This window comes from Haplochromis burtoni, unplaced genomic scaffold, assembly GCF_018398535.1.
Source record: "Haplochromis burtoni strain Fernald_Lab_line unplaced genomic scaffold, NCSU_Asbu1 Contig_85, whole genome shotgun sequence".
NCBI lineage: Eukaryota > Metazoa > Chordata > Actinopteri > Cichliformes > Cichlidae > Haplochromis > Haplochromis burtoni.
The window spans coordinates 1,334,453-1,350,353 of record NW_024582446.1 but is presented as its reverse complement, the minus strand read 5'-3'; the positions used below and the strand labels follow the sequence as shown (position 1 = coordinate 1,350,353).

General features: G+C 38.3%; 1 protein-coding gene across 1 annotated transcript in view; it reads left to right on the top strand.

Moving 5' to 3' along the window:
• pld1a (phospholipase D1a) overlaps nucleotides 1-13,699 on the top strand; it is a 30,661-nt gene extending 16,962 nt beyond the window's left edge. Inside the window, exons 11-26 of the mRNA XM_005926044.2 lie at nucleotides 339-422; nucleotides 3,041-3,122; nucleotides 3,536-3,646; nucleotides 3,819-4,010; nucleotides 4,634-4,847; nucleotides 5,060-5,188; nucleotides 5,487-5,605; nucleotides 5,984-6,097; nucleotides 7,771-7,881; nucleotides 8,211-8,299; nucleotides 8,643-8,756; nucleotides 8,916-8,965; nucleotides 9,091-9,225; nucleotides 9,744-9,897; nucleotides 11,089-11,206; nucleotides 11,526-13,699. Of these exons, the coding sequence (XP_005926106.1) occupies nucleotides 339-422; nucleotides 3,041-3,122; nucleotides 3,536-3,646; nucleotides 3,819-4,010; nucleotides 4,634-4,847; nucleotides 5,060-5,188; nucleotides 5,487-5,605; nucleotides 5,984-6,097; nucleotides 7,771-7,881; nucleotides 8,211-8,299; nucleotides 8,643-8,756; nucleotides 8,916-8,965; nucleotides 9,091-9,225; nucleotides 9,744-9,897; nucleotides 11,089-11,206; nucleotides 11,526-11,750 (2,041 nt within the window). The 3' untranslated portion in view covers nucleotides 11,751-13,699. The remainder of the gene's footprint in view (nucleotides 1-338; nucleotides 423-3,040; nucleotides 3,123-3,535; nucleotides 3,647-3,818; nucleotides 4,011-4,633; nucleotides 4,848-5,059; nucleotides 5,189-5,486; nucleotides 5,606-5,983; nucleotides 6,098-7,770; nucleotides 7,882-8,210; nucleotides 8,300-8,642; nucleotides 8,757-8,915; nucleotides 8,966-9,090; nucleotides 9,226-9,743; nucleotides 9,898-11,088; nucleotides 11,207-11,525) is intronic.
• Nucleotides 13,700-15,901: the final 2,202 nt, after the last annotated feature.

Below are 15,901 nucleotides of genomic sequence, written 5' to 3'. Positions count from 1 at the left end.
TCATCAGTGTAATAAAGTCGTTACATTGTCTATGTACTCAGCATGGAGTCGGAAGGATAAGACGTGTTGGGAGGTGAAAGCTGAGAATGTTTAAAGACGGTTACGTCATGGTGACATGTCTATGGGTGTAGACTTAAGTTTGTAAGGCTGTTAAAGTGCAATGACAGTCGGGCCAATGAACTGAAAGGCGCCATCATTCAGCTTGTGTGTGTGTTTGTTTGTTTTTTTTAAATACCACACAACGTGAACTATTTTATTTTTTCATATGTATGTTTGTATCATCCCAAGCTCAAGTGACAAAATGTTCTCCCAAGTGTGACTGCAATATATCTTTGCAGGTATGTGAATGGAAAGACCTACATGGAGGATGTGGCCGATGCTTTGGAGGAGGCTAAAGAGGAAATCTTCATCACTGACTGGTGGTGAGTTCTAGTGTCCTTTGTGTAAACATACAGGATACCAAATGATGTGGTTAAGTAGTGTTTGCTGTCAGCACTGAAGTGTGAAAGCCCAGAGTAAACAAGTTAACAATAAAGGTCTTATACATGTGCCCCGTTTGCATACACTTTACAACCGTAACATCCAAACCTGATAGAATAATAATCCTGCAGACATACAATAACAGAGAAAAATGTGCCAGTGCTATAAACGGCCTTTACTGGCGCCGTTTATTGCAAACCATATTTATCTCAGTCTAGCCCTCCGTGAGTAATCTGAGCTTAACTCGGGTATTGTTAGGTAATGAAATACAAAGATGTAAACTGGCTTAAGGGGCTCTAGATTTCTGATTCAAGTAAGAGCCTGTTCATGCGAGAGAGACGAGGTTTATGGCTAGAAGGAGAAACAACAAAACCATGAATATGCAGAAAAGCAATCAATGATATTCAGTGAGGGAGAAAAAGGTATTCATTATGGGTGCACTTTATGAGAAGTACTGTGGAAACTGTTTAAATGAAGTTAGTAAACAGCTGAGTAAACAGTACTTCTAAAGAATGCACATGATGCACTGAATGCAGTGATTTTTTTATGCAAGCAGTTAAAATGTGTGATGTATGCGAAACTATTTTAAATTCTTGCAGAAAAGAAATAATTTCTTCTCTAGTATCTCGATAAGAAAAAAACAAAAACCCAACACAAATGCTAAAAACCATCAAATAGACGATAATATAAATATAATAATATATAATATTATATAGGGTGGAATGAGAGCCTTGAAAGTTGTTATCAGTACAAGTTTTTTAGTATGTGGTGAGGCTGGATGAGGTTGATGGAGGCCATAGCTGAAGGGAAAAAGCTGTTTCTTGGTGTTTCGTGTTCCTTTACTGAAAAATCCTAATTGACCTGATTTGATTGGTTTGTTTGTTGCTTAGTAATTAAGCCGTTGACACATTCTGATTTGACCCTCTGCAGTAAACCTTGGATTAGCATAGTTTGTGGCATCCACCTTGCTTAAAAGACATTGTTATAACAAAAGCCACAAGAAACAGGTCAGTCCACAGCTTCATGTTTCATTCTCTGTATTAGCCTACTAACATGCTAGAGAATTACTTTTTGAAGTTGTTATTTTGGTTAAGAACTGGTACATTTTTGGAGGAAAGAACATGTTTTTTTTGCATCAGTACCAGAGTAATGTCAGAGATTTTCCACTCCCACTATATGCTGAAGTCTTCTTGTTTTGCGAACTTTAAAGGTCAGGCCCAGTGGAAAATTTTGCACCATATTGACACAACTACTCAACATCCTTTGTTTTGCCCTCACTGAGGCCCTCAGCAGCTGCCTAGCTGCTTGGAAGCACAGTTAATACATCTCTAAAATAATAGTACCTATATATTTTAAAGTGCATATCCACGTCTCCTGAACATGAAGAAACTCCGTTCTCGGTGATGTTTCCATAGCAATTGATGGCTCTGAACTAGATAAAGATAATATACAGATTAATAGTAATGGCTTTTTTGAGCTGCTTCCAAGGAACGAAACAACAGATTGATATTTTGGTACCTGTGAGAGTAATAAATGCAGTTAAACATTACATTATAACCAACAACTCTGTACTATAGAGCCATGACATGTTGTTACCTTTAATTATTATCTCCTTGCTTCGGGCAAAGAAATACAGTGACACAAAGATACAATCTCCATATCAGTTTATCCTTCTGCCCCACCCCTTTTATCCCTGTCTTGTCTATCATCACCTGAGAAATTATTAAGTATTATGTTTTTATTATCGGCTATGAAATATATGTGTAGATAAATCCATCTGTTTATCCATGTCATGGCGTGAGAGGCACCCTGGTACATGGAACATCCAGGACAGATTGCCAGTCTGTCCCAGCACTCTATAAAAAGATAGATAAATAATTAGATGAAAATATATGAAAATTAATATATGAAAATAAAACTGAAATGTTTATTTCTTTCTCTTGTGATACGTTAGTCAGTATGACATCCTACATTGCATTATATCCCGGGGGGGTTACAGTATCCTGGAAACGTATGCTACAAAGATGGAAATCTTATCTCAGATACAACTAGCTTGGTTAGTTTGCATGGTAAAGAAAATTGCCCATGACCTGTTACATTTTTCCAAATCAAATAAGTTTTCCAACTTATTTGTCTCTGCTAACAGAGGTGTAATATTCTTGACATTGTAATTTAAAATATAATAGTTTATGATCCCACAGAGCCAAATGCACCACTGTCTGGACGTGGCTGAAATCCCTGTGTTCTAAAGCAGTAATCACTAGGCTTATGGTCTTAACCAATGAGGTGTCACCCTGTGCAATATGAGCCAATGGTATTGTAGACATGTAAGCTCAGGATGCCAATGTGAATGACTCATGAGACTATATCATTATGTCATGTCTGTCACACTCTATGAGGAAATGTGCCGCGAGCTCTGACTGGTGAAGGCAAACATTACTTTTAATCTGTCTTAATGAGTGAGAATGCATCATTTATTCATCTGTTCGCCCGTCTTATTGCCTTATTGCCCTTCTTTAGTGTTGAATTTTATCCCTCTCTGTCGCTCTTGTTTTGTCAGGCTGAGTCCAGAGATCTTCCTTAAAAGACCTGTTGTAGAAGGAAACAGGTGGAGGCTTGACTGCATCCTCAAGCGCAAAGCAGTATGTACACATTAGACTGCCAGCATTATTCATTAAGAAATACACATCAGACCAAGTACTGAGCACTCAGTGTAAATGTTTCCCTGTACTTTCCTTTTAATTATTTTTTTTAATGTAACCATTTGTAGTGAAAAGTTGCTGTTTTTAGTTGGATAAAGCTCTTCTCCCAGTATTCACAAGGTTTATGTTTACTAAACTTCTCATAATGAACTGAACATAAGAGTACATCCTGTCTATATCTGTAGATGGTATAAATCCAAGGCCTTTTTATCATAGCCAAAGAAATTAGTGTTACTGGAATTTCTGACTTTAAGTGCACATATTCCACATCCTTATCTGCTCCTATTGCTTTTATAGATGAATTAGAAACAGACTTTTGGAGAATAACCGAATTTATTTGCCCTTTGCCACAGCAACAGGGAGTCCGAATTTTTGTAATGTTGTATAAAGAGGTGGAGCTCGCTCTGGGCATCAACTCAGGCTACAGCAAAAGAACCCTTTTGCACCTGAACCCGAACATTAAGGTAAGTGACATGATATTAAGGTTTGATAAACAATGCAGTGCCACATTCCCCAAATTATTCAATGTCATATCCAGGACCAGATTAACCGTGAGAATAAATAAAATAATAGATTTTTATTCATATTACAATGTATACAAGTGTACTGCATATGTGCTGTGTGTTTATGCTCCAGGTGATGCGCCATCCGGATCACGTCTCCTCCTCTGTCTATCTGTGGGCACATCATGAGAAGATCGTAGTTATTGACCAATCAGTGGCCTTTGTGGGCGGTATTGACCTGGCGTACGGGCGCTGGGACGACAGAGAGCATCGGCTGACGGATGTGGGAAGTGTGACACGTTCAGATGAGAGCAGACTGAGAAAAGTACTCCATTTACACACAGCTGCATGTGGGGAATGAAGTATAACAATGCAAGCTGGCAACCTCTTAATTTTATTGAACTGAATTCCTATACACAAGTACTCAATCGCATTATGCTCTGCTGACCATAAAATATTTATTCTCTGTAACTCTCATACAGCATTACAGCTACAGAGCTGCTACCAGCAAGAAGTTTCATAATATCAAGTATCTATTTTTTTTTAATCACCTTTCCAACTGCATTGACACTTTGGACTCCTCACATGATTTACATCATTGAGAATAAGTCTTTATGTGTTGTTAATACCCGTGATGACAGTTTCCACTTTGGAGAACGCCATTCAGACCAGAAAGCAAATGAAACCTTTTGAATTGTTCCACTTTTGGCTGGACAAAAAAAAAAAAAAAAAACAGATCGCAAATATCTACATAAAAGCAAATGTCTCTCTAGCTTGTGACTTCAACCTTTTCTTATAAACCTTATTTGGCTCTATTAAATATTAGCAACACCCCTAGGCAATGTAATGGAGCATGAATCAACAGCACCTATTAAAACTGCTGTGTCCATTATAACCTTATAGTTTAAGGTAAAAAACTGCAGTTATAGATTGTTTTCATGTTCCTAGACTGGCTCCACCAACACTCCATCCAGTAAGGGCTTGTCCTCTGTTGATGGCGTCTCTCAGAGCAATGGACGAGGGACACCGCCCAGTGATCCAGCGGATTTACCTAAGCTGAAGGGAATCGGTCGCAACAGGATGGCTCGCTTCAGTCTGCGCACACTGAGGCACAAACACACTCTGCAGCATGTGGACAGTGTCAGCAGTGTTGATAGCGCAGGTATGTTAAGGCAGAGGAAAAAAATTGTGCTTTGCTATTTTGGCAGTGAGATGCTCTGTTACGCCACCTCTCACGACAGCGGGGGTGTTTGTGTGGGTGAGAATGTGAATGTGAGTGAATGAGAGGCGCGTTGTAAAAGGTTGTACTTTCAAATGCAGTCGATATTTTAAAGGCTGTAGATTCATTTTTTCTATATATGTGCACATGTGTAGGGAGCGGTTCGGTACGAAGCCTGAAGACAGGTGTGGGAGAATTACAAGGAAACACTCGCTTTTGGCATGGAAAGGACTACTGCAACTTTGTGTACAAGGACTGGATCCAGCTGGAGAAACCTTTTGATGGTCGGTCACACACATGGACACACCCAGCAGTTTGATGGAAACATATAATCATCTGGAAAACTAAATAGAGTCGATCTGAGTCACATTGGCAACATTTGTTCCACTTTTTTCACTCAAACCCTCTCCACTAAAATATCTGACCTCACTGTACGTTATGTCTTCTTACTGTTTCAGCTGGTCTCACTATTTATTTTTTATCACTGTATATTTCTCCATATTTTTGCAGCCATTCTTTTCTTTTACATTTTTAAGTTCTTAATCTAAAGAATCCTTTTTGGATCTGTTCCTCTTTTTGCAGACTTCATCGACAGGTACACCACTTCCAGAATGCCCTGGCATGACATTGCCTCAGTGGTTCATGGTAGAGCTGCCCGGGATGTGGCAAGACACTTTATTCAGCGTTGGAACTTCACTAAGGCACGCAGTGTACTTTGGCCAAAAACACAAAGAGTTGTAGAGCAGGAGCAAAGCTTAAAATTTAACTTCTTTAACTGGGAATTTATAGCCACTTTTTAGTGGTTTGTTAGTTAATAATTAAATACTTTAATTATTATTATAAGTTGTGGAAAGATGGTGTTAACTTCAAATCATGACTCACTTTCATAAAAAGCAGGATAAAACAGTAACCTCACTGAATCATAGGAGAGATGGAAAATATAATGTAATCCTTATCGTGGTGCTCAGGCTTTCCATGCCACCAACTTTTTTCCCCTGTTTATTCAAAAAAGAATGCTTCCTCTATAGAGACTGTATTTACCGTCTCCCGCCTAAATTCTACACATGTCTTTTCTGCAGATCATGAAGCCAAAGTATCGCTCCCTGTCTTATCCATTCCTGCTGCCTAAATCTCACTCCACTACCAATGAGCTCAGATACCAAGTTCCTGAATGTGTTAATGCTAAAGTTCAGGTAAGGCAACATTTCAGGCATAAAAGAAAGCATATTGTGAATGTCATATTTATATGAAGTACAAACTGAAACAAAAACAAGCCAAAACATGTACATAATGCAAACAAATGATAAAAAAAATCAACTGTCTATGGGCCAGAAAGTTATATAACCACAAAGCTTGTCTTGCGTTGATACTCAAGGGTTTTGATTTCTTTGAACAGTTCCTTTTCCGGGTGGAATTACTGTACAACATACATCTTCAATGACTTTAAAAAATTTGGTTGCACAAGTTTGAATTTATTTTGGATTTTTGTAATTCCCACAGGGTTAAAAGTATACAAATAGGGCTGTTCGATATAACGATATAAAAACATCTATCGTTTCATTTTACGCTATCGTTTGTTTCGTGGTGTCGCAAAATAAACTGTTTACGGCAATATTTTTTCATTATTTCACTGTAGTGGCTATATTAATTTCTTAAAGTTCTCACTTTCTCTTATATTTAATATAACCACACTACAGACAGACAAGCGTTTGTTTTTATGCGTTGTCGTTAGCAACAACGACGTAAAACCACCGTGTGTCCGCTTGTTCCGCATAAACCTTTCACAATAAAGCTCAAGATCCTGTTGAGACTTTTACAGATAAACTGAATCACGTCAAAGATGCAGAGTGTTTACGGATGAGAAGCAAAAAAGAGCCGTCAGGTACTAAAAAATAAACCTTAGACTCAAACGTTAGAACAGACTTTTCCCCGCAGCACGCTGTGTAATAAATACGCACAAAGAAAACTGCGGCCGTTACAACTGTCTAAAAATGTTTCACGCATCAGTTAAAACACTCGACTCCAGGTACGCGACGCCCAGCTAGAAACACTTCACGCAAGTCGAGCTGCCCGAGATTCACAGAATTTATAGAAAATGTTAAATTTTTGTGATTTATATCGTTATTGGATGATAGATGTCTTAATATCGGGATATGAGATTTTGGTCATATCGCACAGCCCTATATACAAACAGACTCAAACATATGCATATATCCCCACTGACACTTCAGCAAGTTGCACCTCTACCAGACACTTATAGCTGTCAATAAACTTCTGACATAATTCTGATTGGATATTTAAGTGGTCTTTTTGGCAGAATTGGTGCAGTCCCCCAAACAGATCTCTTGCCATTGTAGTCAAACAGCTCAATCTTTGTCTGCTCTGTCCATAAAACCAAAAAACTTTTCTCTAGAAGGCATTTGGCTTGTCCATGAGGGTAGCTGCAAATTTCAATTAAGCCTGAAGGTTTTGATTTTAAAGCAGGAGTTTCTTTCTCGGTTGGCAGCCTCTCAATATATAGCGATGCAAAACTTGCCACCATTCTCCAGTTCATGGCAGTCTTGGTGGTTCTTCAACATCCTAACAAATTTCATCTCATCTAAGGGTGACAGATTGGGCGTTCTTCCAAATGGCAAAGTGGAGACACATCAGAATAACATGTGCAATTGTTTGAAATGATGTTCTAAGAATCTTTGTTTAGAAATGGCTCTTAGAGAGCTTCCCAACTTCTGTAAATCTGCAATTTTTACAAGCCCATGACATCCACAGCTATGATTAGTGTGTGTAAACTTCTAAACACAACTGTATGTGTGAAACATTAAACGAATCAACACACACATTTGTACTCTGTGTCTGTGTGTAAAAGGTGTTACGGTCATCTGCAGACTGGTCGGCAGGCATAAAATACCACGAGGAGTCCATCCACAATGCCTACATCCAAGTCATCGCCAAGAGCAAGCACTACATCTACATAGAGGTAAAACAACAGAGAGAGTCAGATATAAAAATAAAAGAGAAATACTGCATTTTGAAGCTGATATTCAAACTTTATTATCAAAGCACTGATGTTTGACTTTGATGCAAAACAACACATGTCTCTTCTGAAATGTGTTAATATTCCCAGTACAGAGATGACTCCTTTTATTATATGTCAGCCAAAATGCTTTCTCACATCATGAAATTAAAGTCAGAAACATAAAACTATAATTATTTTAGGGGGAATCAAAACCTGGGAGCCATAACTGTTGTTGCTTTTGCACTTTGGGTTTGTGTCATTCCTCCCTTTCTTTTCTCTGTCTCACTCAGAATCAGTTTTTCATTAGTTGTGCTGACAACAGGACGGTCTACAACAAGATTGGAGACGCCATCATTGAAAGGATCATCAGGGCAGACAAGTACTTCCCTTTATTGAAGCAGCTTGTTTGTTTAATTAAGAAGTGGTTTTGATTGTACTAGGGTGGCTGTAGCTCAGGTGGTAGAGCAGGTCATCTACTGATCGGAAGGTTGGTGGTGATGCATCCATCGGAGTATGAATGTGTGTGAATGTTAGCTATAAAGGACTTAGAAAAATGTGCTTGTGTGAATGGGTGAATGCACAAGTTGTGTAAAGCGCTTTGAGTGCTCAGATGAGTAGAAAAGCGCTATATAAGAACCAGTCCATTTACTGTAATGAAGATGTAAAATGTAATGCATATGCTTCTGGGCCTAAGTCTACAAATCATGTATGTTTGCGTACAGAGAGCGTAAGAAATACCGTGTGTATGTGGTCACCCCTCTGCTGCCTGGGTTTGAGGGAGACATCACCACTGGTGGAGGGAATGCCATCCAGGCTGTCATGCACTTTAACTACAGGTAGATCACATGATTTTTTCAGAAGAATTGAGTGTTATATTGAACTTTGTATTGAAAGAGGAAGGGGGAAGGGAAATGAGAAAGCACATCACAAAACTAGGATTTTCTCATGTGACGTTTACATGCGCTGTGGTGAGATTTAATCTCTTGTCCCCTCAGAACCATGATCAGAGGAGAGTACTCTATCATCTCCCAGTTGAAAAAGGAGAGTAAGTTGAGAGATAAGCTATAAAATTAAGTATTCTGAGACCCAAAAAACTTCTGATATTCTTTCAGATTCACCCGCCGCCTTAATATTATCTAAATTCTAGTTTTGATCTCTTCTATTTCCCAGTGGGCGATCAGTGGATGAACTACATCTCCTTTGCTGGACTTCGGACTCATGCTGAGCTAGCGGGACGCCTCGTCACAGAGCTCATCTACGTCCACAGCAAGATGCTCATCGCTGACGACAATACAGTCATCATTGGTTAGTCTTTCTCTCATCTCACCTTCTGTCACTTTCTCTTCTTATGCTGTTTTCACCAGCTACTATTTGAAGAAACTGGCTTCTCTGGCTCGACACCATCAAAATGTGATAATGCTAAAAATCTGGTTCTATTTCCTCGTTTTATCACCATGTGAATGGCTAATAAATTTGCATAATAATGCTGTTGTGTCAATGTGTGTGGAGTGGTACGTTGCTCTGTTGTGCCACCTGCTGGTGTATAAAGTGCAGCTCACCCTTTCGACAAAAGGAAAAGCACTCCATGTCTTCTTATTAATATTCCTCTTCTTTTCTCTCTTTAAATCTGTTCTCTTGTAAATACAAATCAATGTAAATAAGGTGAAAAGTTATTGTTGATGACAGTATATGTAAATCAGTCCCTAGCAGGATACCGCCACTTTGAATCTGTCAAAATAATAAAAAAACAGGCTTACATACCAACAGCAGAAGTTAGCTCAAGTCATAGACTACATTTAACCAGCTCTGTGTGTCTGTTGCAGGCTCTGCGAACATCAATGACAGAAGTATGCTGGGTAAACGTGACAGCGAGGTGGCAGTGATCGTTGAAGACTCCGAAAAGGTTCCCTCAGTAATGGATGGAGAGGAGTATGAAGCTGGGCATTACGCTCTTCAACTGCGCCTCGAATGCTTCAGGTGCTTGTCTGTTTGTATGTGTGTATGAGATGACAACGTTAAAAGCACATTGCTATTTTGTGATATGTTGTTATTTTTTAAGTGCTTGACATTTTATATATTGAAATTTTTGTTTATCATGCCGAAAATCCCACTACATGCCTACATGTAAATAACAGCTAATGTACATGTGGCTTTGAAACAATAAAGTAAGAAAGAATGCAAAAGAAATACACTCACCAGCTGCCTTGTTAGGAACACATTGCTAGTACTGGGATGGACTCAATTTCGCTTTAGAGCTGACATAGATTTAACAAGGTGCTGGGTGTATTAATCATGGATTTTGGTCTATTAATATGATCACATCACACAGTTTTTCCAGAATTGTTTTTAATCCTATTCCAATCCCATAGGATTGAGATCTGGTAACCGTGGAAGCCATTTGAATATAATTAAGTCCGTTTGAGATGATTTCAGCTTTGTGACATGGGGAACGGTCTTCATGGAAGCCGTCAGGCTCAGTGAAACACTGCCCAGTTTATACTACGGGGCACAAAGAGGGGCAAGAAAATATCACACAGATAACTACACTACCTGTAGTTGTTTGAGTTGTTGATAGAAGGCAAGATGAATCAATTTTGGTGAGCCTGTGTGAACTGTAGCCTCAGTTTCTTGTTCCTAGCTGACAGGACAGGCACCTGGTGTGGTCTTCTGCTGCTGTAGCCCATCTGTTTCAAGGTTTGATGTGTTGTGTGTTCAGAGATGCTCTTCTAGATACCTTGGTTATCACTAGTGGTTATTTGAGTTGCCTGAGAGATGGTTGCCTTGCTATCAGCTTGAAATAGTCTTGCCTTACTCCTCTGACCTCTGGCATGTACAGCCTCAGAGAACTGCCAGTCAGCTGTATATCTTCCCTTTTTTGGACCATTCTCTGTAAGTCCTATATGCGGTTTTATGGAATAATCCCAGTAGATTAGCAACATCTGAAATACTCAGAACAGCCTGGCTGGTGCCAACAACCATCCCACTTCTAAAGTCACATAAATGACCTTTCTTCCCTTTCTGATGTTCATTTTGAGCTTCAGCAGGCTTACATGCCTAAATACAAAGTGTTGCTGCCCTGTGACTGCCTAGTTAGATAGTTGCGATAATAAGTAGTGATTTCTGTAATCACTAAAACATTTTTTCTATCTGTCTTTCCCTTCTGAACAGAACTATTCTTGGAGGACACTCTGACACCAGCATTGACCTTTCTGACCCCATCAGTGACCGTTTCTACAAGGAGGTGTGGATGACAACAGCTGGCCGCAACGCCACCATTTACGAGAAGGTAGAGCGAACATTAAAATTTCACATGTGGAAAGAAAACATTCAGTTTAGTGAATGGCAGGTAATCATTTTGAGTTTGTGCCTTTAAGAAAGAGATAATTCAGAGATAAACCATGTTTTAAACTCAGCACAGACCATATTTTAGCTAAAGTTTTATCTGAACACAGCACTACCTTGGCCCATTTTGTAACTGCCCACGAGTTTGTCTTTCACTCTGAGAGAAACTCGTGGACAGAACAGTTAACTATAATCTCACGGTCCACTCAGATACACTGCCACAAACCTTGACTTAAGTTAATGAGGCATATGTTTGGTTGCAGGTGTTTCGCTGCCTTCCTTCATCCCTTGTTAGAAATATGTCGGAGTTGGAGCAGTACCAGTCCAAGCCAGGTTTGGCCCAGACTGATCTTGCCCGAGCTCAGGAGGAGCTGCGCAAAATCCGTGGCTTCCTAGTGCAATTTCCTCTGGACTTCCTGTCTGAGCAAAATCTCATGCCCTCTGTTGGGACAAAGGAAGCCATGGTTCCAACTGAGATCTGGACATGAAGGGTTTCAGCCCATTACCCACAAAATGAAATGGACTGTTCCTTGAGAAGGCCTCTTGTGGGAAGCCTCTGGGTGGTTTTTTACAGTTTAATGATGATAAATGTTCAGTACTGGAGTTGCAAGAGATCACTTCTGAATAATAGATTTCTGAGATGAAAGTCAGATTAAACTTTCTCTTTTTGCTTGATACGATTGCTGAGCAATGACAAATCTCTCAGATCTATTGCTACTGGAAAACACTAGACAGTAGTTATAGCATGTTAGTGTTTGGATGTATTATGTGAAGAACACGGGCACCTATGATAGCAGTGTGACTGCATTCAATATGTGGAAAGACAACATGAAGACTGGGTTTTGGGAATCACTTTATCTTGAATTCTAGATGCTTAGACCTTTGAACTGTGCAAAAGGCTCATAAGATGGCAGAAGCTTGTATGGGACCATGATGATGAAGTCTATAACCAATTTATGACACTAACAGATATTCAGCTCTGTTTAGAAATCACAAAATCTAAACATTAGATGGTAAAATGTGATTAACTGAGTTCGTTATGTATGCCCGTAACATGCATTAGTGCCATGTATGCTGTTTATGAGCTCACGGAAGAGTTGTCTGTTAAGTATGTGCTGCTTTTGATAAATTATTTAAATTTACAAGCATGTAATCTCAGAGGTGTTTTGAAGATTTTGTTTGTGTAAGAAATTGAAGTTATGCTTGGTCTTTACTTTGTTGCCAACTGCACAGAGACAATGTTACCGTTTCGAGAGCAGTGCACAGTTTACTAACTATGCTGAAATCTGATTGCCGTGATGCTTGTACCAATCGCACCTCTGAGAAAAAAAACAAAACTTCCTCACTGACATTTTATTTGTTGTTGAAGATGTTTTGTGACCTGATTCAGTGGCTTTTTAAGACAATCGGCGAACCCATTGAGAAGAGAAATTTCTTCTTTGTTCAGCAGATGGTGCTAGCTTCCTAAAAATCAGTTGCAAAATTAGAAAATAAGATCTCCAGGATCTTTAAGGTCCTCTTGGTGAGTGAAAATGGATTTTGAACATTGTAAGAAAAGAAACCCAGCAAAACTACAGCAATTATGTTTGTCATTAAGCATGCAGATGAAGCTGGATGTAAAGCTTTCGTATGAAGTCAGGCTTTGAAATTGCTTCGTTCCAGCTTCTGTGTAGTTCCAGATTGAAAACAGCATTTCAAAGTCTTTATTTTTTTGTTTTGTTTTTATTGTAATGTAACAGTTCAGAGTAAAATTACCTTTTATCGAGATACTTGCGATAGGTGATCCACGAGCAGTTTATATATTTTGTAAATGTGAAAGTATGGACTCGTGTTACCCAGTTTGTTTTAATTTTTAATATTTTCCACATTGTCTTGTTTGAGCATCACCATCCCCTAAATGTGAAGATAAAAAAAACACTTCTTTAGAAACGAATCGCACAGCCGGTAATTATGACACATTGGCGTCGCAATGTATTTTACAAATCAAGCACATAATTACTTTGACCTGGCATAGAGCTCCAGTTTTGTCATGAAAAGGCAGAACCCTTTGTCTTCCCAATGTGTGAATCATTGCCATTTATGTAAGAGAAAATGACTGGGACCACAAAATTGGCAGATGTAAAATAAAGTGCTTAAAACACTTTTACTTTTTTAACTGCTTTGAATTTGACATTATCGTCTGGCCTGTTTATTATTTATGGATTTTAAAGAATCGAGCATTCTTTAAGATTTATTTTTAAATGTATGTCACGTTCACACTGATGATTTTGGACTTTTTTCTTTTTCATACCCACCTTGAAGCTGTTGTTTCTGTAAACTCTCTGGACCTCTTGCCTTCATTCAGTTTATGTACAATAACCTTTTTGTACAGTTAAAGATTTCCGATATCTATTTGTTCATTTGAAACTATGTAATTAAAATGACTAACAAATACGCATATCTTTGGACTTTTTGTTTCCTTTTTACATGAAAGTAGACACAGCTGTGAAACTTGATCATTTCTAAGATATATGGCTTGACAGACCAGCTTCAATAACAGGCTCCTGCATAATAAGTTTTTATAATTCCTGTGTGACTACATTCCCATCTGTAGTACACATCAATATGAGTAAAACAACGGCTTTTCGCTCCAACTATGAACAAACAGGTAGGTTCTTGCATAAGAAATAAGAACTGTTGAACCTGTTAACTCCCAGAAAACAGCAAACTTGTATTTCTTTTCTCATGAAACAGTGAAATCAGCAGCATTTGCAGTAATCAATATGTTTAATTAACTTTGTGAATAAAAGTTGGGTGCAAAAGCTAGGCTGAAGGACATCTTATATTATTTGGGAATCTGGTAGGAAAGACTATACTGTTGTATAAAAGACCCACTGTTTTTATGAACCAAACATTAAAATTTATATGGAGAATTACAAATTGCAAACATATATAGTGGAAAGTGGAGAATAATATGCTAAACGAATGTTTTTTTTTATTGTGAAAAATCACAGGGGCGTTGGCCACTTGTACATGTGTGCAATCAGCTCTGCTATAGCAAAAGAAGTACTAACAAACCCAAACGAGGGGATTTCATAGGAAGCACATAAGGAGCATAAAAGAAACAGCAAAACATAAAGAGCATGAATGCTAAAGGCTTAGTTTTTTTTTTGTCCTTCCATTTGAAGGCAGTTGATTACATAACGCTCCTCCCTTCTCTGGAAAATGACACTCCATAAAACTCAGGAGGCCTGATTCAGTAGAATGTCGTTGGCTGCATGTTATGGCATGTGAGATGGCCTAGTTGCTTGCTGGTTTAGAAACATAAGGATATAAAGCTACCTGATCGTGAATTTAGTTTATGTGTCATTAAGAATTCTCTTAAGCACATGACACAGGTTTTTGTGAAGTCATGCATGGTTTCAGTGGCAGTACTCCAAAATGTGACAAGAAAAGCCAATACAAAAAACCTCTGATCTGCTTGAGTGTCTAAATTCTCTAAAATAAAATCTGTTTGAAATTAATTGTGTAAAGCCAAAAACACACAGCTGGGAAATAATTAATTTTCCATTTTTTCTTCCTGAAAACAGCCCTCCTTCCTTGTTCTTATTTTTGTTTGGCACTTTATGGAAAAAAAAAAAAATCAACGTCAAACCCAAATAAACTTTCTTCCTTAGAAATCTCTTCAGTTAAGGGCATGATGAAAACTCCTGAAAAGGAAGTTCCTTTCACAGGTATGTCAGTGTGGAATTTTGTGTTTTGATGTCTTGATGTTTCCATCTGTTTTCTACTGGCATGGCTTTGCTTGCCTCGCCTAGTGCTAATAATATTAAACTCTACACTAACTGAACTTGGATGGAAGTCAGTGCTATTTTTACGATGTTCTGTAACGTAAATACTTGGAAACTTTTTTACTTCCTCCACACTAAACTAACTCGTAAAATATCTTGGCACATCTTATGTTGCTGGTTTGGTTAATAATGATAAACAAAATCCAAGGTTCTTGTTTGACAGAAGCAGCAGAGTCCTCTTTGGGACAGCCTCGCTTAGCCTCTATCAGGTGACCTATTCTGATATTTGTTTAAAACAACTGCTGAATACACATTTTTATAAGCTTTCCCTTAATTTCCCTCTTTGCTTTGGGCTATACTTTACAACTATTTGCGTGTATGGAAGTGTGTATGTTGGAATGAATGTCTGACCGTACTGTTGATTTAGTGTCCATTAATGTGTCTGTATGTTTGAACAGGCATACTTAACTTTAATCTGTGGCTTCTACTTGCACTTTGTGGAAAAGTACTATATAAATAAAATAATAATAATAATGATAATAATAATAATAATAATTATTATTATTATTATTATCAGTAGTAGTAGTAGCATCGTTGTTGTTGTCGTTGTTTTTTTTTAATAATTGATTAATAAATAAATCATTTACTGTGTTTTTCTTGTCTCTTGCTTGCCCTCAGGCAAATTCAGGGGAACCTAGAGTTGGATACAGAGACCAGAGAGGTTTCGTATTGTCTTTGGTGGAATGAGAATGTTATTCGTTGTTTATCATGTTTCCACAGATTTATGAAAACGCTTCAGGCATTTCGGGAAAGGGGTTGCAAGGTAACAGGAAACCTGATAAACAGACAGCAGTTCACTTGCATTTGAT